Source organism: Urocampus carinirostris, chromosome 4 (assembly GCF_059441175.1).
Source record: "Urocampus carinirostris isolate Australia breed hairy pipefish chromosome 4, RoL_Ucar_1.0, whole genome shotgun sequence".
Lineage (NCBI taxonomy): Eukaryota > Metazoa > Chordata > Actinopteri > Syngnathiformes > Syngnathidae > Urocampus > Urocampus carinirostris.
In genome coordinates, this window is record NC_142352.1 from 21346201 (window position 1) to 21369782 (window position 23582).

The following is a 23582-nucleotide window of genomic DNA, read 5'->3' on the forward strand; positions in this document are numbered from 1 at the left end:
AGAAGAAAGTCTTTTTTGTGAAACTTTTCACAAATTAGTGCAACCAACTGTCAATTTGGTGTAGTTTTTTTTTCCTTTTTCCAAACGATCATGAACATAGTATTGCAAACTTTACTGAACTCAATGGGAACCAGCATACAAATGTAGCTTTTAATTGTTGCATTTAGATGGTGTGCCTTGTTGCTGACCTCCAGATTGTTCAGTCTCTTAAAGTCAATGTGCAGGTAGGCCCGGATACCATCCATGGACCCAGGCAAGGTGACTCCTCGAATGAGCAACACAAACAGGACCACATAGGGCATGGTGGCTGTGATGTACACCACCTGATGACAAATGTGAAGGGTTTCAAATGAAACAATGTTGGAAGGTTAAAGTGGTGGGTCTTGTACCTTCCCTGAAGACTTGACACCTTTCCATAAACTGAAGTAGAGGATGAAGACCACCACCACCAGGCACAATGACAGCTCCCACCGGGGGAGGCCTAGGTCCTCGATTCCTCTACTCTCGTGGAGATGCAACACGCCACGTCTGCATTGACACAAGAAAAAAATCATGTCACAGTCCTGCACTCATGTTTGGTTTATTCCCGCTTGTCCTTACTTTTTTGGTCACTTACTTCCTGGCTCTAATTTGCACGCAACACCCGTCACTTTTCCTGAGTACCCTCCAATCACACCACTCACTCTTCAATATTTAAACACACTGTTTGCTCAACTTGGTACTAGTTTGTTTGCCTATTTTGTCACTTCCTTAGCTTTCTCGTCAAAGTCTTGTTGTTATCCCATTGTACCGAACCCTTGCCGGCCATTCTGGCTAATGAGTACCGCCTGCTAAATTCTTGAACTGCCACCATTGCCACCCGCTGGATCATCAACCCCTCGCCTGCCTGTTGGACTATGAGTGCTGCCGCTGGTGTTGTCGATATTGTTGCCTCAATGCCTGACACCCTGTGTACCGAACCCTGCCTGAAATAAAAGACCACTGCATCTGTTTCTGCATTGTGCTTGTGCACACCCAAATGGGGCCCTGACAATACAGTTAGAGACTGAAAGTTCCAATCCTAAAGCTCCAATGTGTAATATTTGATATGACTACTATTTGGCACTGTGTTGTTTGGTTCAAGCAAGGGCCAATGACGGCCCTGCAGGATGCCGGACAAATCCAAGTGAGGATTCCAGTGTGTAAAAAAAATATAAATTGCCTGACTCATAGTTATTCTATAAAAATCAACATTAGTGAGATAGTTATCTAATGTTTGCCTTGTATTCTAATCAATGTTTTTTTTCACTAGATAAAAGTATTATTTTTCCACCAGGAAGCACTACACATTACACACCGTCCCTTTGAATTTTTTTTTCCATTCTAAAGATAATATGTTGATGTGATGGATGAAATTTGATGAAAAATGTTACTAAACTGAAGCTAAAAAGTTGCTTTAAATCTTGAGTTAAAAATCTAATGCTTCAATGCTGGAGTCAAAACTTTGAAGCTGATTTAACTCTTAAGCCAGTCTATGGCTTTAGTTATAGAGTTAAAGATTTAAAGCTTATTTAAACCTGGAGTCAAAAGTTTGAGCGGATTTCACACTAGTTTCAAAGCCTTAGTGGCACAAACTGACGTTCTCCTTTAGGATCTACTTGTAAACACAAGAATGTGAGAAGACTCTTTGTTTTAATTTCTGGCGGCGGTGTTTTTTGCATTTGAACTCTTACATGGATGTAATTCTTGTCCAGTGTCTTTTTTTGTGATGGAGTCATGAACAATAAATGGTCTGTGGCTGCTTTGCTGTCACAGAACCAGGACAACCCACTGTGGTTGGCATCATAATTCTAATACTTACCAGAAGATCCTGATGGAAAACTTCCATCCATCATTTAGTTCCCTTAAACGTACACGCTCTAGGATCATGCAGCAGGACAATGAGCCAAATCACATCAGCAAGTCCACCCCTGAATGGCTAAAAAAAATTGAAGGTCTTGGGGTGGCCAAGTTAATTAATGGATTGAAACCCAATTGAGATGCTCTGGTGGTACCTTAAACAGGTATCTTGTGTTAGAAAAGCCAATTTCTGGCAGATTTGAAACAATTTAACATTGAAGTGGGGAAAAAAATTCCCCCACAGCGTTGTGAAAGACTCATTAACCATTATCAAAACAAATTTAATTTCTGTTATTGTTCCCAAGCTGGTCCAACTCGCGATTGGGTTCATGGGGCATTTACATATTTACATTAGGCCAAATAGTTTTTTGTTTTTTTTGTACCTTAATAAATGGAATCTACTTTTTAAAACTGCAAATTGTATTTCCTCCGGTTGACTCTGTGTGATATTAAAATTGATAATCTGAAACTTTTGTAAGTGATGAATATGCAAAACATACAGAAATTAGAAGGGGACAAATACTTTTTCACGGCACTGTAAAACTTTAAAGTGGCAAGCAAGTGACAAAAAAGGCAGCCATTCAGTCCATACACTACAACTATGATTATTTAAGAGATTTAACTCACTTCCTGTGACAGATTTTAAGTTGAAGTTCTGAAGCTCCGTTAACACTTTAAAGTGGATTTAACTTTTGGGTTATCCCCTTGCAGCGGCTTTTGCTCTGGAATAAAAGCTTTGAACCTGCTAAAACGTTTGAGGTTAAGCAAAGAAGCTGATTTAAAACTTAAATCAAAGCTTTATAGCTCTGAAAACTTTGTTTTAAAAAATGCTGCTTTAATACAAACAACTGACAAAATGGCCAATCTTCAATCTATACACATTCCTGATAACTTGACTTTCAGTGACATTTTGTACATTTTTTTTACTTAAAACTGTATCGATTTCAAGGTCTGAAATAAGCCTTTGAATGTGTCTGACATGCAATAAAAACATGACTTTTTGCTATCCGTAGTCAGCCTCAAACTTTTAGAAAATATTTTGCCACATTAAAACAAGAATTTCAATTATTGTTTTAGACCACCAATGTGGAGTAAAATGTCCTCATACTCTCCAAATATTAATTCCCCACAGAGGGAAACAATCAAGACCACCTTTAAGTTTTGAGAGTCACTGGAATGTTAAACAAGACGACTAAGCTCACATATGGAGATAAATAAATTGTTTAACGATCAAATAGATGATATACTGTACAGATTACTTTTCTTTCGTCACTTACATAGTAGGAACATGTTCACTAAGACACACTGGCTTACAGCACAATATCAGATAATCTGTTTATACAAAGTCTATATTTCTTGGACTATTACAATATTGCTTTTACGCAATGGAATTCAGCTTCAACACAATCATTTAATTGCAGGCAATTTACATCATGGATATATTTAAAGGTTTATTTGACACAATTGTACATGCAAAATAATTTTTCAGATCCTTCCACGAAAGCTCTTTAGGTTTAAGGTCTAGATTTTGGCTTGACCATTCTTACACTGTAAATTTAGGGTCCTTGCCCTGTTTGAAGGTGACACTGTGCTCTATTCTCAGGCCTCTTGCAGACTTTAACAGATTTTCTGCCAGAATTGCCGTGCATTCTTCTTATCAACTCTAATGATCTTCCCAGGCCTTGGCGAAGAAAAGCAACCCTAGAGCTTGATGCTACAACCACCATGTTTGACATTGGGGGTGGTCTTTTATGGGGGATGTCCAGTGTTACTCCGACGCCAAACGTAATGTTTTGCATTCATCCCAAAAAGTTATACTTTGGTCTCATCTGACTAGAGCACCTTGTTCCATATTTTATTTGGGTGACCCATGTGTCGCTATACAGGCCTTTTCATGGTATTATTTCACCTCAGCTATGTATCATTGCAGGTTATCCAATAATATCATGGGCTTCTTGTTTGCTTCTCTGATTAGTTTTCTCCTTGTTTGGGCCAAATGTTCAGAAGGGCGGCCAGGTCTTGGCAAGTTTTTGGAGGTTTTATACTCTTTATATTTTGATACTATTGCTGGCACAGTGCTCCTGGAGATATGTAAGTGTTGCGAAATGTTTTCGCCAGGCAGTGTATGTTTCCTGTCTGCTCAAACAGTGCAGTTGTGAACCAAATCATGTTTTACAATGACATACATCATATTGGTCTTCAAGGTGATAATATTGTTCGAAGGTGAAGTAGAATGGCTTTGAAATAAAAACACACAGATTCCTTAGAACAAAATAATACAAACAAACAAAAAACATTTCATGACATCGTCATGTTATGTGGAACAATTTCTCTGATGAAAGACCATTGTGGTATAATAACAATTGTTCAAGGACTCTTGGTTGATAAGATGTTTTCAATTTTGAACATGTTGAAGGGTAGTTGAGAAAATTATCTTGGCCAAGTAATAAATCAGTCCAGCTTTGATGTCAGATAAGTCAGCATTCTTGTGTCCGATTTCGAAGAAATACTAAAGATTCAAAATGAAAGGTCCAGTAATGTAATCTTGTGATGGTTTCATTTTACCCCATGCCAAATAGAAAGGCACCCTTGTTTCCACAGTGAAAAAAGAAAAAACTTATAGTGATATGCATAAAATGTAGCCTATACTGCAATCCTTCGCTACTTTGCGAGTTGAAAAAGATTCAACTGATCCATTATCCCTGATCGCATATATTGCGAGCAGATACTGGCAGAGTGCACTATTGTTGAGGCTGAATGAAAAAATGTATTTCCATTTACATATTACCCTCAGAATTTTTTTCTGAACAATCCTAAAATGAGCTAAAATAGCAGTATTTTAGATCACTGGTTCTCAACTAGTTCTACTTCAGGACCCAACATTCTACCCTAATAACAAGCTGTGACCCATACCAAGAAAGAAATTTCCACACAAAGTTATCCAATGAAAGGATTTTGAATTTTGATAGTAGAAAACATTCACCTATTTTTGTCCATTATTATGGGCAGCAAATTAAAATAAAACCAACAAAATAAGAATTCAATGAGAAGTGGTCCCTCTTGAATACTCCCATTGACTGAAAAGGTAAACGAGATTGAGCATGGCCATTGTCACCATCTACTGTCAGGAGTGTCATTGACCCTCATTTTTTTTTCTTTTTCTTAGCATTATTTTGCCAAGGAAAACCCGTGCAATGGAAATTGGTCCGGAGCCCACTTTTTCATCCCTACCCACCGGTCGGGAAACACTCTTTTAGAAAATATAAAGTTTCTCATTTTAAGGACAATCTTAAAATAAGAACAAAAATCTGAATTAATCTTGTCAGCGCGGTAAGAGTTTTACTTTTTGCAGTGCACAGAATGTTCTTTTTTGTGAAGAAAAAAAAAAACATTCTAAAGTAGTTTTATCTTGATAGACAAAAACTCTCAAAATGCAACAGTTCTTTTATGAAGGGCCAGTGAAATCTAAAGCACCAAAGACTGACTGCATCTACCTCTACAATATTATTCAAAGGGTTTCCTGTACTCTAGATTCAATTGAGCTGCTGATAATAGCGTAAACACGGCACAACCAATCCAAGCAGAAACAAGACACGCAAAGAAGAACAGGATCCAAAGTGGTATGTGAAAACCTTCTTTTATGTGGCCTTATCTGTTGACTGATGATATATTCAAAGAGTTTTTTTTTTAACTTCTGGGAGCCAGATAGCCACTGGAGGACACAGACTCATTTGGAATGATAAATGTAGAGCCGACAGTCTGACCTGGACGCTTTGTGTCCGTGTTGCAATGCCCCGAGGCCTTCTTGTCCAACTGATAGTGTAAACTCTCACTGCGAACATCAATCCAAGTCTCCATGGCCTACTTACAAGAAGCACATTTTCTCTTATCATCACAGTGTGCTGCTTTTGCCGCCATATCTGTTAGTCAATGATGCCAGATTCAATGAGTCCTGGGCCAGAAAATGCAGACTCACAGATTATGCGATTCTCAGAATGTTTTCAGGCAAACGACAGCTGCATCTGCCTTATCTTTTGTAGTCTCATTAACAGTCAATATGATTTTTACTTTGCCAGCGTCTTTAGTTCCAAACACGAGATGTTGCCTTGTGAAAGGTCCGTCTTGAAAACAGTTTTAAAGGTATATATATACGACCAAATCTTTGTTGTCATCTGCATCAGCCATTTTGGGTTAATTTTTAACAAGACGCATTTTTAACCTATGATGTATTTGGTTGATCTGCATAGCGGTGCTTTCGCTTCTCTCAAGAGGGTATCCATTGACAAGACGCTTACTTGGCCTTCAAGCTGGCCTTACTGTAGCCAACTCGGAATCCAATTGGCTATTGCAACTATCTATCAGCTACTTGTGTCATTCACTTACTGTGCTCAGATGCGAGCAATGTTGATTCTGAAGGCCTTGGACAGATTTTATGCAGAAGGACAACACAGGCAGCTGAATTCTGCATAAAAACTCTGAACTAAAACTACTGGAAGGAGTGTTAAAAATGGATAACATATGTCCTAAAAGAAAAAAATACGGAGAAGAAAATGAAATTGACTGTTGTTACAATTATGATGATGATGTGTGGTTATGTTAGGTCAGCAGAGAAGGCATTGCTGACCCTGATGGTCAATCACTGCATGTTCGATACCGCAATGCAATAAAATAAATTTTTACTCCACTGGGAGAAAAAAAATACTTAATTTAAGTGTAGGTTTTCTAGTTTCAAGTTACTTTAACCTGTTTTAGAATAAAATAAATACAAATTGTACTTAAAAAACATATCTAGTAGCTGGCAGATTATGTTGTTCTTTTATGTGTTTTATTTTTACCCTAGAAACTATTTCTGAAAACGAGCAAAATAATTTACCATTTGCTAGATGAGACAGGATATTGTTTCATATTTTATTAAATTTCAAATTATTTAATGCCCATTTATTATCCTTTTGATTTCAGGGTCCTGATAGACAATAGAAGGCAGGCAATAATGGTATTGGCTAGCATTAAGAGTACCGACACTTTAAACAATCTGTAATTGGATTTGATACTTTGATGCGTTAGGTTACTAGCCCCTAGTAATCAGTAATCAATTTTCCTAAACAAACCTTCACAAACCTGTGAAAAAAAGTATATGAGTACAAAAGTCCATTTGATTGATAGTGTGTCCTTTGTGATTTTTTTGTACAAAAGAACAAATATTTTTAAGAACCTAAGCAAAAAGGTCACTTTCTGAAGGTATTGGACTTTTCCTGGTAAAATTGAGTTCAGCCATGCACATGTACTCAATCTTCACGACCGACCAATCGCCTACCAATGTGATTAAGAGGCACTGCTAAACATACCACAATGCAGTTTACACTTACATACGATAAAGTGAGTGATCCTCTTTGCAACACACAAACATACACACACATATTAAATTTTTTACCAAATAAAAATACTGAAAGAAATATATATTACACCAGTGGTTGTTATGGTATACAGCGTCATTAACATACTGAACAGTAAAGAATAACAGGAAAACAAAGTAGTAGTAATATCGATACGAAAAAACAAAAAATTCCGACTCAATAGTGTTAACAGTATTTTTTTCACCGAACTTTATCTCTCTTCCAATCATTTTCATTTGTTTTTTATTAAGACACTGGAACAAAAATTGTTTTGTAGCAATTCTTATAAGCAATTATCTTTTTGAAAGAACCATGATGTCTTGCCAAAACCAGTACATTTTATACTGCGCCGATTCTAGACATTCTGTTAAGTGTTTAGGAAAGTATCCCCAGAAAATACCCAAGGAAACTTGCTAATTTATTAACTCAATGTCCCACAATGACTCAAACTACTTGTTGGTACCCATCCATCGAGGAAAAGAAGTGCTGATACGGCTTGTCATGTTTTCCTTGGTAAGTTTCAACAAAGAAGAGTTCATGGTATTCCAAACCGATCTCAGTAAGATACCAGATGTTCTATGCCCCGCTAAAAACAGCCACAAATATAACATTGCCATGATGAGGAAAAAGCAATTTCATGACAGTAAGCTAATAAATTTCAAGAAGAACTGAAAAGCCACAAAAACTTTCATAAGCTATCGTAATAATAAACATACAAACGCCATTTCAATCACGTTTGGTCATTAATTAAGCATGAGGACTGAATAGAGTGGTGGTGTAACAAGAGATTTGACCCTGGCCAGTCTTTAGTCGGGATTGTTAATCTTTTACAACATTTGTTCCATAATACTTGTAATGGTGTTGACATAGTCATTGAAAATGGACTTGGAGTCATTTGCAAAACTTGTTTTTTCCATCCCGCCATCCATCACTTTATTCACCAGTAAAAGGCAGTGATACTGTTTCAACTGACATCCCTAAGAAATGGTGACGTTAGTGAAAGTATATTGAATTACTGTCAAGGAACAAGCACGTTCCTGAGAGTAAATTTGGTCTCCTCAAATTGGCGCAACAAGAAAAAGCCACTTACTCGTAATACTCTGCCGCTGGGGTGATTTTATACTTGGCGTACGAGGTACCATTTCCCAAGACCGAGCCGTTGATGGCCTTGGGGTCGGTGCAGTTTGGGCTGTTCCAGGAATTGTCACATTTGAGCCAAGGCAGCTCGCGGGTCATGGAGGAAAACAGGTAGTAGAGTGACCAGGCAATGATGACGTTGTAGTAAAAGCCCACATAAAGGGCGATGACAATCACTGTGTAGCCTACACCTGTGGAGCGAGGAAATAAATAAAAATATACGTTTTTCTGAACTTGAATATTCTCATGTACAGCAAAAAAATCAATTTGTGAATGAAAAGGGCTTCTCTTTTTGGTTTGGGAAGGTGGAATTATTGTCAGACGCACGTAGTGTTGGTAGAGCTTAAAACAGGTAGTTTTTTGTCGAGAATAAGAATAGCCTCTATTATTCACCTTACACAATCTACATTCTCATTCAAATTTTCTGTAATTTTTGTCATGATTACCGATGTGGTTCACTTGTGCCCGTTACTTTGACGCCAACTGCCTCGGACTCTGATTGGCTCTCTGTCCCCATTTAAACCGATTCCTATCTGTGCCCTTTTGTCAGTCCGTCTGCGAATCTGTTTTTACTCGGCGAGCGCTTTTTTGACCCTGACTCATGCCTGTCCTTTTGCAGATTAAAATAAGCAATATTGTCTCATCTAGGTGTATCGTCACGCTCATTTTAAACACTTTTCTATAACATAGTTAGAACACATTTTTTAAAATAAGAAAGATTATGAGATAATTTTGTCTATTTTGGGGAAGCTTTTTAGGATCATTTTGAAGTCTCCACGGAAAATAAAAAAATCAACTTAAAATAAGCAATGTGTTCCTACTTAGATTTATCTTTTTATGATAGAAAATATTTCTATAAATGGGATTATCAGATAATTTAGATGATTTTTAGGTTGACTTTTCATTGTTATTCAAGGAATAAGAAAATGTCTCTAAAATAAGAAAAAATAGACTTAAACTGAGCAAACATTTCTGCCAATAGGATAGGACCTGTCTTCTTTCCAAATGTTTCTAAATCATGCAATTATTTTTAAATAACAGTAAAAAAAAATCGGCGTAGAATTTTGGCTGTTTTTAAATGCTGAAGTCCAAAACACAAGACAGTAACGATTTTATCTTGACTGCAATATTTGGTGGTGCAAACTCCATTTCACCTTTAAATATGGGGCAGATCTTCCACACAGTGGCCGCCCCCTCCCTCGTGTACTGGCCCAACGCCAGTTCCATGTAGAACAATGGCATCCCCGCGATGACCAGGAAAAGAATGTAGGGGATCAAAAAAGCTCCTGGAAAATAAAGAAAAAAAAGAAAAGAAATAATTGCATGTGAAAAAGGACAATCAAGTGAGCACAGAACCCTGCTGATGTGTGACGTAACAAGGAGGAAATGTCACGGCCATTTGGTAGACAATGGAATTAAGGATATTAACGGAACAAGGGCATTCATGATAATTAGAGGCAACAGGTTATGATGGAATGACCTGACGGTTTTTATGTTGGGGCAGTGGCCTGTATGATATTTTCAGGACCGCAGACACGTACACGTGTAAAGGCAGTGTAAGTGTGGCGCAACGAGGAAATGACCTCCAGTAATTGGATATTCCCTCCTGTTGGATACGACATGAATGTTTATTTTTGCCTTGGGCTAATACATGGTTCATGGATTCTTTAACCACATGGGGGTCATCGGGGTACAACTGTGCTGGTCTTAGGAAAGTACACCCTGATGGCGCCCATTCCTCTCTTTTAAAGGTCGGGATTTGCCCCCTTAAAAGAAACTGATAGTAGGAAAAACATCCTGATCTAAATCAAATACCGCACCTTCATTATCCGATCACCGTTGTTGTCGATGTAAAGTTTCGTCGCGCTATTATTATCGTAATTAATTTGGACATCACGCAAGTGCTTCATTTTTTATTAGGAAATTGCATTGGAAATGTCTGTGATGGTGAAAAGGCCAAAACCTGCACGACAAATTTATGGTGAGTCAAAATTGTCCCTACGTAAAAGTGATCGTCTCTCTGTGCCCCGCAATTGTCTGGCAACTAGACCAGTGTTCCTCCTACACTTTGCTTCAAAGTTAGCTTGAATATAATCCAGCACCTCTTTGACCTTTGTGGAGATAAAAGATTGGAAGGTTAATAAATATATTAGGACATATTGCACACCCTGCTATATCAAACTATTGTCTAACACAGGGGGCTGGGAACCATTTTCACCTAAAAAGCCATTAAAGCAAAAATATTTTATACATTTTTTGAAGGGAGCCACACCATATAATTCATTAAAAAAATTCAACAAAACCACCAAACTCACTCTCTAGACCAAAGCTAATTATTCAGCACTTTTTTTTTTCACTGCGTCTTTGACAATTTGATCAAATCTATAAATTAATGATAATGCCAGAACCTGAGTCCCATATTAATACAAATATACTACTTAAGAGTGTTGAGGCTCATTTTTACCGCCATTTTGTCCTAAATATTGGTTTCAAAACAAGGTGCAAGCAAAGTTATTATGAACAAATGTCACGAAATACAGCAAACAATCTTCATATTTATCTTGGACGCAAACTGCATTGAGTGAGACAAGAAAGTGATGGCCTTATAATGGTCACAGATATTTGTCCACTTCTACGTCTCACCCAATTAAACTGCTCTGAGTAGTTTGCTGGTGGTTTTATTTCTTTACAGTTTGATCAGTGTGTTTTATAATAAAAGTGTCTAAAAAGATTCCATTTAAATGTTTTTTTAGTAACCTATCGTTAAAACGGGGTATAATGGAGTGTCGCCCTGATTCTAAATGGTCGTTAAGATTGTGCCCTTTATATACTGGACTGGACCATTTGATGCTGCTTTTGCTTTGCATGTGCCAAAGTCACAATGAAATCGCTCTACTTTGAAACATCACAAAAAATGTGCAATGGTCAAATTTAATCTCAGAGCCATATGTACTCATGAAAAGAGCCATATATGGTCTGTGTGACATAGGTTACCGACCGTAGTCTAACAATTGCATTTCTTTAAAAAGTGGAGCATCATATATACTACTTACAATGATCGTAGCATTGTTAGAGTGCAGCTATAACTGTGTACACTTTAGTAACTTACACACTTTTATTTAAACTACAATTGTTATTTCAAGATATTTCACTTTGTTCCATAGATCGAATAAAACAGAATCATCCTGAAAATAAGATAAAGAATCTTGTCTACAGGTTGTCAGATTATTTTGCTCCTTTGAAGAAATATTTTCAACCTTAATTTAGAAAAAAAACACGGTGAAAAATGGGTCCACCATTTTACTAGATCCGATACCATTACTCTTTTGCCTAGCCTCCCACGAGGTGTTTTGTTTGTTAGGGGGCTACCCTTAGTAGAAAAAGGACGGACAATCATATTAACTCCCTCTAGGAAAAGCTTGTGTTTTGTAAAATAAATATTAATTTAACAACTTCCAAGTATTTAACAAAATGCAAGTTTTTATGATTGTCCATGTAATTTTGTTTATCATTCAAATCACTACTGTTTTTTTAATGAACCAGTACAGGGCGCTAAATAATAAACAAGTTTACATTTTTTAATAGACCGGAAATACAAGTTAAAATGTCTCGAAATTAGAAAAATTGCGCTTAAAATAAACAAATATTGTGCCAACGGGAAATAATTTTTTTTGATGGTTTTTCTTTTTTTATTTGCAGTTTGGGACACAAGCGACACCTATGATTAATGATGAACTTTTAATGGCTGATCCGGAAGCTTTAAGGTTGATGTTTAACATGACACAGGCGACCTGCAAAGTCAATAGCTAGCCACTTAAAGAGCTGCTTTATGTCCATTGGAGCATAAAATACCTGTCCTTCTGTCCTCTCAGTCGTCTTTTGTTGATCTGTTGAACAGTTGAGTGCTTTTAAATAATCTCTATCACCTTTCAACAATATTTCTGTCCATCAATTTTTCATCCATATGTCAGCGAGTCATTCATCCCTCTAACTACATCTGTCCAACAATTGACCAAGCATGTCCATACAGCGTCTTATTGATGATCTGCCCGATACGCCATCTAGCGAGATGTTTATCAATCTATCCGTCGGGTGCATCTATTATGTACAGGTATATGTTATTTTAGGCTTCAACAATCTATTTAAAACGGAGGGCTACTTCTGGCATAGAAGGTAATAAATCATTTAAAGACCATCTAGTTTAGTAAACAGAGACAAACATTAGATTCAATGATAAAAGCCCTATTAAGACTTAATTGATCTGAAGTCCACAACATGGTGAACCAAAGTTAACTGGTCCATTTTTGATCATTTCTACATCTGTCCATCTGTATAGCAGCCTGTCAAATGAGACATTTTTGCATCTGTATGTGCACGCCCGGTTTCCATTAGTCCTTATCTGATGTTACTTCTCTGTTTTTTAATCCATCAATTTATCTATTTGTTTGTCTATCTGAAAAAAATGTACGAATTAAAAGTGCAAAGTTTCTTTTTATTCTTGTGCCAGAAAAAGTCTTTATGTGTCAAAACAACTTTTCCAGAATCCCATTAACACTTGATTTTATAGACAACGTTTATGCTTTTAGTAGAAGGGGATGTTCGTATCAGAAAACAGCAAAGTTGCAAAGGCGTCATGCTGTCTCGACGAACTCGAACGAACAAATCCTCCTCAGCCTTTCAAGGCAACAAAAACAAAGCCTGGTGTTCACCAGGAGGCACATGTGACTGGTTAAAGGTATTTTAAGAGCCTGAATATATGTTGCTGGTCGGTTTCCAGGTGGTTGCACTGTTTGTTGACTATAACTGCCTGAAATACCACATTTATTATACATTTAAATAAAGGTGAAATTGTTCAAAAACTGTGAAATTAGAGACTGTCATGCCTGTGTAGATGCAGAACATTCTAAGTGTTTTTTCTGGCTCCAATTGAGAGGAATTTTTACTATCCAAACATGGGATGTACTAGGCATTGGTATTGGTGTTACGGTGTGGTGCGCTACCTTCCCCCAGGGGTCTTCAATCAGGGTTGGAACTGGGAACAGGTATGTCAGATCTTCACGCATCTGTCCCGAATCATCCTAGCCCTTCAGAGATGACTGCTTGGACCCCATTCTTTGTTTGGTTGGTGTAATGCCATTCCACACTACTTTTGTCCTATCAAAAGTCAGGTTTGGGTTTTGTTGATGTTTTAACACTTTTCCAGTTTTAAGACCTGGCTAGTTTTTGTTTGTTATTCCTGATTTTGTGAATAAATATTATCCCTTGTTGAGTACACCCGCCTCTGGCTTTTCTGTATTTGGGTCCACATCCGACTATATGTCAGTGTCAACACGACCCAATACTTGCAGAGGTGGCATCCTCATCCAGTAGTTTTAAAAACCAGGAACTAAGAATGAGAAATGATCGTAAAAAACTTTGCCATTGATCTCTTGTAGTTTAAAAGAGTACTTGGGATTTTTAGAGCTTTAGAATACCGTATCTTCACGACCACAGGGTGCACTGTGTTAAACGGCACAGTCTTCCTAGCTGGTTCTCTTTCTGTATTTAACACTACACGATATGGTGACAAATGACAACTCTCTGAGCATGGGGTGTCCTTCCTCGCGCATACAAGGTGCATATGCTCTGTGCTTTAATGTTCTATTATATTCTGCCAAAAAATAGATCTCAAGACGTTTTAGTAACGTTTGGGCGAGGGGGGGGCGTTACATGCATGGAGCGAGGGGGATTTTTGGCACAACATCGCCTTACAACACAGACAAGCATACATGCGTGCATATTCAAACAGACAGTAGTAGTTAAAACGAGTTTGGTTGTGTTTTATTCAAGTATTTATCCATAATTAAAACACATGGATTAAAATGTGTTTGATTTTTAGGCTTGTCCACTTGCAAACCTATGATTTATTAATCTTCAATTCTCAGTCTCATCAGTCACTTCACAATGTATTCTCCTTTTACCTAAAAATTGAACCGAATTTAGCCAATAACTTAACAGACATCCTTTGAAGGAAGTAATAAATATATTAATTTTCAGTTTTTGAAAAAAAGAACAGGGTACCGTTTAAGAGCACCATTAAAATTGAAAGTGCTTCTTAAACAAAATAATTTCAGTAAAAACATGACAGTAAAAATATGACAGTAAAAATATGACCAGAAAAACCAAATCGACTTCAAGTGGTAATATTCCCTTTGCTGCTCACTTAGCCGCATTTCTAATAAAACCCAAAACACTTCACTTAAGTGGCTTTGTTTTCAAGATAACAAAATCCCTGCCTCATATTTTTGGTGTACCTGCATTTGGCAACGCTCGACATTTGTAAACAAACTTCACAAGTTCTTTTTTTCGACCCACCAGTTGAGAAACACTGCTCCAGTTAGCATTTTTTATTAAAACTTTGAAACCCTGCAAATGAATTTTAAATAAAAACTGTTTTTCAACTTTAAGTTGAAGTTATAAACAAATCCCGTTGACTAAAGGCAGCCACCACAAAATTTTAAATGGGAAGAAAGGTTTTATTTGTGATGTCAGTTTGCACAGGATGATTAAAAACAACCATACAATGTTGGAGTTCGTGGTAGTTTCATATTTGGTTCTGAAAACTTCGTTTTCCTGGAGCGACAAGTTCCACTGATAAATGCACAAGAACATTTTCATAGGAAAGTCCACACAACTTCAGGGCATCAACAGACAGTGAATTCAGTTTGAAGGAGCGCTTAAAAATTGGCATTGTTGATCTGCCAAGTTTTGCCTTTTCAGGGTGTGTGTGTGTGTGTGTGTGTGCATGTGTGTGTGTGTGTGTGTGTGTGTGTGTGTGTGTGTGTGTGTGTGTGTGTGTGTGTGTGTGTGTGTGTGTGTGTGTGTGTGTGTGTGCGTGTGTGTGTGTGTTTGTAGACGAAAGTAAAAGATATATGAGGGAACACTGGGCCGACAAAACCCCCCTGCAGGACAGAGTAGGGAATTCCAGTGCCAGAAATGTATAAAGTTACACCTCCACTGTCTGACACTACCTGCTCAGGATTTGGAACGGACACAGCCCTGCGGGTTGTCTTAGTAATTTCAGGATTGCAATCAATCTTGACCAAAGAGAAGCTCAGGGTTCTCAATGATTTTTGCTTTTGGGGACTACGCTGTTTCAGTGTTACCTCAATTGACTATGACAGAGTGACCTGTAGATGACTTTAAGTCGGAATAAACTATAAACCGTATATTAGTTTACATCAAATCTCTCCAGGTGATTCTAACCAACTGGTGGAGTAAAAGCATTTTGCCAAACTGTTAGAGTGTTTTCTTTATCTTTTGACCTAGATTTTTCACTTCTGGTTCTAAGTCAAGAAGTGTCTACCGTTTTTTTTTAAGTTCAAGATTGGTGGTTCTCTTTTTGGAATGGTTAATTACTTGCTTTGATTGACATTGTCTTTTAAATTGATTCAACGCACTTCAAGATAAAGATTTAGGGCTGTTAAAGGCTTCCAAAGAGACAATTAATGACAAAAGAAGCCTTTCATTATTTAAAAAAATAAAAAGAAATGAAAGACAAACAGCAGGATAAATGCACGTTCACACTGACGAGGGAACCAATCCTCATGTCATGTCTATTTCGTGCAAAATGGCATTGGTTCAAGGTCAAGACCAATGTCCCACACGGGGACAGAAGGAAGTGTTCCTTAACCCTATATAGAGGCAAGCCCTTTGGAACTTTGTATCTCTTTGAGGGTAGCTTCAAGATGATATTCGTAAGCACTTACTAATTCGTCTACTCCTCCATCACCTTTTAAGTTGTATCCAGGTAGCCACAGAGCAGTTTTACCATGACAAAATATCTGATATTATGCCGTTTTAGCCAGCACTGTAAAGGACATAAATACAATGTGCTAACTCTCATCTCAAGTTATCTTCAGAAAATCTCGTGGGACTTCCTTTCTCTGTAAAACCCCTAATTTTATCAGTGCCAAGTCTTTCAAGACCAACCGTGTCCAACAAAGTCTGGCCATAAAGTGCCTGAAGTGTCTACCAGAGCGGAACAGTAAGGCAAATTCCCAAATCACAACATTGTCCCCCGCCCCTTCTATTTAGGTCATGTAGCCTCCATAGAGAGTATGAGGAATTGGAACTTGCACCATTTTCAATATTACTAATAGAAATCCGACTAAGATTAAAAATGGCTTGTTTCGATCTGATGTGACAACACATTCATTAGCTATCAATTCAATAAACTAGTGTCGTCAGATTCGCTTTGAAAATGGAACAGTGTCAACAGTGTTTTCTTCTAGAATAGAATAGAATAGAATAGAATAGAATAGAATAGAATACAATACAATACAATAGAATAGAATAGAATAGAATAGAATAGAATAGAAGTCTTTATTGTCATTGATATCAACCAAAGCTCAACTGTGTCATCTGTATTTTTCTTGTAGTAAAGAAAAGAACTGTCCTTAATATCATTGACAATCAAGACAATATTAATGACTATGAAGCCAATATCAACAACAACTCTATTCTATTCTGAAGAAAAGCGCAGATGACACAGTTCAATTTTCAAAGCAAGTCTGACAACACCATGCATTCGCTGTCAATTCAGGAAAGGAAAAACGATAATGACACAGTCCTATCTTTAAAGCAGATCTGACCAAATAAAATATCCAAACATTTGATAAAGTTACCAGTCCACTGGCATTCAACAAAGTAAAAACTCCTGAACAGGTTAAAAAAGTGTACAAACCCTTCCCATTGAAATTTTCACAGGACAAAATAGAATTCACAGACCAATCCTTTGGACACAAAAACTGAATAAATAATGTTTTATTAAACAAACTGCTAGTTTTAAATCTCACTCATAACATGCTACAAATGTTTTATATTCCCTAATGTAATATTGGCGGGTTTTGAAAAGCAGCTCTCATTGTAAAAGCTACACTATAAAGCAATAAAACTTTCCAGATACTTGCTTAAGAAAACACTTTTTACGGTTAAATAATTTTACAAAAACAATCCAGCAAGAGAAGAATATAGCATTACGTGGGAAACACACAATTTTACATCCCTTTTTGAAAAAATAAATAAATAAATAAATAAAATTAAATATCTGTGTCACCTACACTCAACCGTTCTAAAGAAGTAGAGATCCAACTTTTCGTCTGTATCAAAAACCAAGAGAGCCTTAAATCTATTTAAATCAGATGGTTGACCGGGTCAAATCTAATGTGTGCATCGTGTGTGTGCTATGGTGCGTCTGAAGTTTGTACTTAATGTTTTATGCTATATGATATCTGTAATATATTTGTTTTTGTCATGTTCATAACCGCACATGGGGGAAAGTCAGGGATGCATGACTACACCCACCGGCAATGTTTTGAAAACAAGTTACAGTACTCCATATTACAGTAAGTGCTTGAATGTAGGGCAGATATAAAGTATTACACCAAAGAGCCCCATTTTTGGTTCATTGAGAAATCAACAGAATAGTACTAACAGAAATTACCCAATTGTATTTATTCAGTCAAGTCATGTGGCGTTGTATAGCCCTTAATCATAGAAAATCTGAAAGGGCTGCAATTTTTTCCCTGATGAAATTGGTCTAATAGGTAGGAAGACAATTCAGCATATCTACCTGTTGACCTTCACGCAAGGGGAAAAAAACATAGCTTTCGGCAAGTATATAATTCAGAGTACGTTCGTTGTGCAGTTGAGAATTTTTCTTTCAATTAACGACATTTTTTTAGTTGTCATGATCACTGATGCGGGGCACCCGAGTCTTTTTTGTTGGCACCAACACGGCCGTGGACGCTGATTGGTTGCTGACCTCTTTTTATACCCCCGCCTTTCTGTCAACATTTGTCAGATTGTCTGCAAACCTCAGCTCCATGCTAGGCAAGCTCTTTTTGATGCCTGACTCACTCCTGCCCTGTTTCCCGTCTGATTCCTGTTGCAACCTCTTTTCTGAACCCATTTACATTTTTGCTCCTCCGTCCTGGCCATCGACCTGTTTTGTTCCTCACTCTTGACACTGCCCACGCTCGACGGGGAAGTGGCACTTCCCCGTTCCAAGCGATCTGCTGCCCGTGACCGACGATCACCGAATCGTGGGTGCAAGTCCTTTCCTCCTTCTAAATAAAGCTGAGTAAACTAACACAATTGGGTCCCGTCTCCATTCCTGGTCCGTGACATTTGTACACTCTAAGATTTGTCTAATGAAAAATAAATGTGCTATAAACCACTCTATTTAATTTGCACTTAATCAACCATATTGGTTATTATAAACATCAAACTTTACATATTTTTCTATAACGCTCAATCAACAAGTGTAAACGATGTTCTCAATTTTGGATGCTCAAGAGCAATGTTAACCAAAAATTTGGTTTACGTCCACATAAATCCATGATAGAAATAGTTGACAATGAATTCTATTGTCGGCTATGGTCTCTAAAACACATGTTTTCAACAGAGGCATCTCTGACAGTTTCTCATGCGCAATGCAGACTTTGTCTCAAGCGGTAACATGAACATGGAGAAAAGGCGGCAACATCAACTACGCGTGCCAAAACTTTTAAAGTTTGGAAGCATTTTAGCTTGGATACAAAGAATAAAAAGACTACTTGCCATGTTTGCAAAGCAGAGCTTGCATGTTATGGCGGTAGATCGGTGACACATGAACATTAAAGAGCACGTCGGATGGTCAAACGAAATGGAGTTTGACTAACCTCGTTGTAAGATTCAGTTGAAATGCAAGTAAATAGGGTTTTGATGACATGCATTGCACATAGTATACACGTTTATTTGACTATATATCCGTAAAACAAATGTTTGTTGTTAAAATGTTAAAATCGACAGACGTAGGTATTTAAAACAATTTGATTTTAACCTGTGACTAATTGGTAATTTATTTTGTAACATACTTTGTAATGGATTACTGAATGCACCTCACAAAACGCACATAATATTTGTTTTGTTTACTGTTCTACTGCTGCTATTGGGCTTGTTATCAGTTTAAAGGAATACAAAATATTCACTCGATTAAATGTTAATTATAATTTTACACATGAATCAACTACATGATAGATTTATGAAAATAATACTAATCATCCAATTATTCGACCAACCGTTTCAACAGTCGATGACGAGTCAACGAATAAAATAGTCGTTAGTTGCAGCCCTACTACGTCATAATAACGGGCTTACATCATTGACCAGAAAAAAAGGGTTTAAATTCGTGAAACACTACACTGTTTTTATCATTGATAACATAGTAGTTACTGACAATCCTGAACAGAATGATTAATTGACTCACGGACGTAACCACCCTATTTTGGGGGGTGCTGAATCAGCCCCAAATTTACTTCCGAGCACCTTTAAAAATGATTGCAGTATAATGAAATGAAATGAAATGAAATGATCTGCATTTTATATAGCGCTTTTCAAGTCAATGACTTCTCAAAGCGCTTTACAATGTGCTCCACATTTCCCAATAGCGGCCTTGCAGCCATGTAAGGCGCTAACCTGCTTATTGGGGGTATTAGGGGTTCAGTGTCTTACCCAAGGACACTTCGACATGTAACGCAGACGAGCCGGGATTCGAACTGGGATCCCTTGATCCCAAGACGAGCGCTCTACCTCCTGGGCTACTGCCGCCCCTAAAAAATCTATAAAAACTCTCGTTTTCTTAATAAAGGTTAGGGTATGCTTGAATATACTAAAAAATGCTACATTTCCAAAGCAAAAACAAACAATAACGTGAATAATCCAGCTTCCTTTAATTGGTTCAGTCCATTGGATTCCTAGCTCATCATTTTATCATTTGTTACTTATTACTTATTTAAATGACTAAATTAACATTTTGTATGACTGAAATATGTTTGTATGGGGTATTTTGTGGAAAGGGGGAGATACACGACACTCTGGATGTAATATATATTCTATATACATTATACACACAAACTCATCACCAGTTATGTCTATAAAACACTACTCACCCCCTCCGTTTTTGTAGCATAGGTAAGGGAATCTCCAAACATTCGCCAGGTCAACCGCAAAACCAATGACTGACAGCAGAAAGTCGATTTTCTTGCCCCACAACTCGCGCTCCTCCTCGGAGTTGAACCCGGGCGGTCCGGTGTACCGGCCGGGCGCAGGGACGATGGACGAACTGGTGTACTGGACTCCGTTCTGGTCCTTGACCAAAAGGAGCTCGACCTCCTTTTTCTCGACGTTGCATTGCTTGAGCGGCGCCACCGACGTGAGTTTGGTCTCGGGCACAACCTGGATGTTCATCTTGGTGCGCTCTCGCGGTCCACTCGGCGCGGTTTGCGGGCGCAGTGCGAGTGGGCAGGTGGGACGCTTGCCACAAGAAAAAGAGCCGACTGAACCTTTGGTTGCATGGGCTACAGAAGGGAAAAGGTGGGGGAGAGCTTAGGTGACAGTACGTAAAAATTGCGCAATTACGCACGGAGACAAGTACGCAGTGATCAGCGATTTTTGCGCGTCCTGCCGGTAAGATGCACAATAATTCAATACTACACAAATTTAAAAAAAAACTAAACGCACCAAATATCCCCAAAGAGAGGCATTTCAGTACAATAAAAGATAATGTTGCACCTACTTGGTAACTTTTAAGTACACGTCTCCATGACCTGGTGGCGATGTGCTCCAGATGCGTCTGAAAGGAACTGGCCCATCCTGAAGAAACTTTTAAGACTCGCCTTCCCCTTCCTCCAACCAGAGACTCTAATAAAAAAGGCTGTTCTTTTTTTTGCCGGGTTTTCCATCCACGTGATGTACCATAATTGGCCACTTTGTCTCCACTTGCAACGGGATGTGCTTTTTCATGCAATTATTTGGTTGAGCTCAAAAATGTTTTGATGTGCACTCTGTCAACTGTCTGTATTTAATTCGGCCAGTAAACAGACAATCTCTTCCCCAAAGCAGTGATGCATACAAACACTTTACCCAAAATTCAAGCACTTTTCAATCCTTGAAAACATAAAATTAAGGACCATTTCTAAGGATTTCAAAGCAACTGCACAAACTTGTTTTTTATTATAGTTGTGCTCCGTATACCCTAGGAAGAAGAAATCCTCTCCACCCCCAAACCCTCCCACCGGTCATTGCATCTCTTGCTCCAAGGTTGCAGTGAAGTGCTACGAAAGAAGACTTTTGTTTGATTCTTTACCCAGTCTGTCTTTGCCTGTCCCCACATCCGTGTTTTATATTTTTTCATGGGGTCACTTGAGGGCCTACTACACCTTTTGTCTACACTTCATACTTCATATGCTACTCTAGAGCATATGAATAACCTATATTTTTTGTTGACAGTATCTTTGTATTATTTGTTAGTGCAACATCCATTGCAGCCTGGTCATCCTGGAAGGGGGATTACCACATGTGCGGTCCCTTCTCAAGGTTTCTTCATTTTCCTCATGTTGAGGTTTTTGAGATTTTCCTTGCCCTCATGTAGGTTTTAGACCAGGGGATGGTGTAATAATAGTCTGTAATAATAGTCTGTGGTTTGCAATAATCTGTGCAGCCCTTTGAGACTCTTTGTGATTAAGGGCTATACAAATAAAAATGACTTGACTTGACTTGACTTCATACTCAAGGCTTACACTCTGTGGTTAATGCACTGTGTGGAGGCTAAATGTTAATGACACACTGAGAACACCACTGCCCTCTAGTGTAGTGGAGGTTCAATTGCACTTTATTCTGGGAATGTTAAAAAAAAGTTCCCCTACGTCAAACCCACCTACTCCCCCCTTGAATGAGTCTCACCATACGATTTGTGAACGACAGCCATATACCAACATTTTGAAAAGAAAAAGAAAAATTCAGCCATGTGAGGAAAGTACTAATGGAGTATAGTTAGACAATGGTAGCGGATACTCTTGACATCTTTGTAGCAAATTAAACTAAACTGTGAGAGTTTATGTTAGAGTAAAACTGCCTATAGAAAACTTGCAGTTAGTAAAATCCTGCAGTGTTATGTATAATCAGCAACAATACATTTACTATAAGTGGGGAAAGAACTAAGAAAGATGCAGAAATGTCTTTATTTTGTAGGTAATATAAACTTGTTTACACAAATTAATATATATTATATACCGGAGTCATATCCCCCTAGTGGGAGGTGGCTAGAATCAAGAACACATTCCTGACTCTTTCTGCGAGATTGATACAGAGGAGGGGATTCCCAGCCCCCTCGCTCAACCCAACTGATGTGTTGAGAGTCATTAGGTGACCAAACCCCCCAATTCCAACCCCTAATTCCGAGCGCCAAGCAGGGAGGCAATGAGTACCAATGTATGACTTGGCCGAGGCTTGAACCAGCAACCTCCCAGTCTCAGAGCGGGCACCCTACCCCCAAGCCCACCGAGCTGGTCACAAATTAAATTTGACTCGATTCTACATAATCTGTCTTTCTGTGAGTAAATGGGTGCTGTTTGGTGTATATAAGGATTATTATCGCTTAACAAGGGGAAAAGCAGTTGTTAATAAAGGGAACAATTGTCTGAAAGTCATCTGCATATAGCCAAATCCCCCCAAAATTGTATATTTCTCTCCATGCTCCCACACATACTATCTTAATAATGTATTTGCAACAAATGGTAAATATCACATGTTCAAGACACTAATATTGAGCTAAACTGTCTTTAGTTGAGACTAAATAATAATAAGAAAACAATAAATCAAGCGCTGTCAAAGTATATGAATTCTCATCTCATCTCATTAGCCGTACCGCTTATCCTCATTGTTAGATATAATTAGCTCCATCTAGTGTCAAACAAACAATTATTTGGGGGAAAGCCCTCTATTATAATTTTGGTTGTGTTGATTCAGGGGAGATTTCAGATTCAGAGGGACGGAGATGCTGAGCACCCACACTGGCTGCTTTGTTTTGTTTTACTTTTTAAAATGTATATTTTAAAACAGTTTTTTCATCACATTTAAGCCTATCCTTTATTATGGACAAGTTTATAAAATGCTATAATTTTTGAGGTTCTTGGGAACATTCGGGAAATAACGGCCAACATGCAACCCTTCAGGCTTTTTCATCCAGGCTGCCAAACGAAAATATTGAAAAAACAATGGCAATATATGTAATAGTAAATAAAGTAGTGCTAATAAAAATATATGTTGGTGCCAATTTTGTTCTTTTGTGTGTCTACAACAAAAATACTAATA

General features: G+C 37.9%; 1 protein-coding gene across 1 annotated transcript in view; it reads right to left on the bottom strand.

The window, feature by feature from the left end:
• Window positions 1-21148, bottom strand: part of slc6a2 (solute carrier family 6 member 2) — a 54879-nt gene extending 33731 nt beyond the window's left edge. Inside the window, exons 1-6 of the mRNA XM_088333908.1 lie at window positions 21007-21148; window positions 20381-20788; window positions 9563-9694; window positions 8362-8599; window positions 390-528; window positions 189-323 (exon numbers count right to left, since the gene is read on the bottom strand). Of these exons, the coding sequence (XP_088190034.1) occupies window positions 189-323; window positions 390-528; window positions 8362-8599; window positions 9563-9694; window positions 20381-20678 (942 nt within the window). The 5' untranslated portion in view covers window positions 20679-20788; window positions 21007-21148. The remainder of the gene's footprint in view (window positions 1-188; window positions 324-389; window positions 529-8361; window positions 8600-9562; window positions 9695-20380; window positions 20789-21006) is intronic.
• Window positions 21149-23582: the final 2434 nt, after the last annotated feature.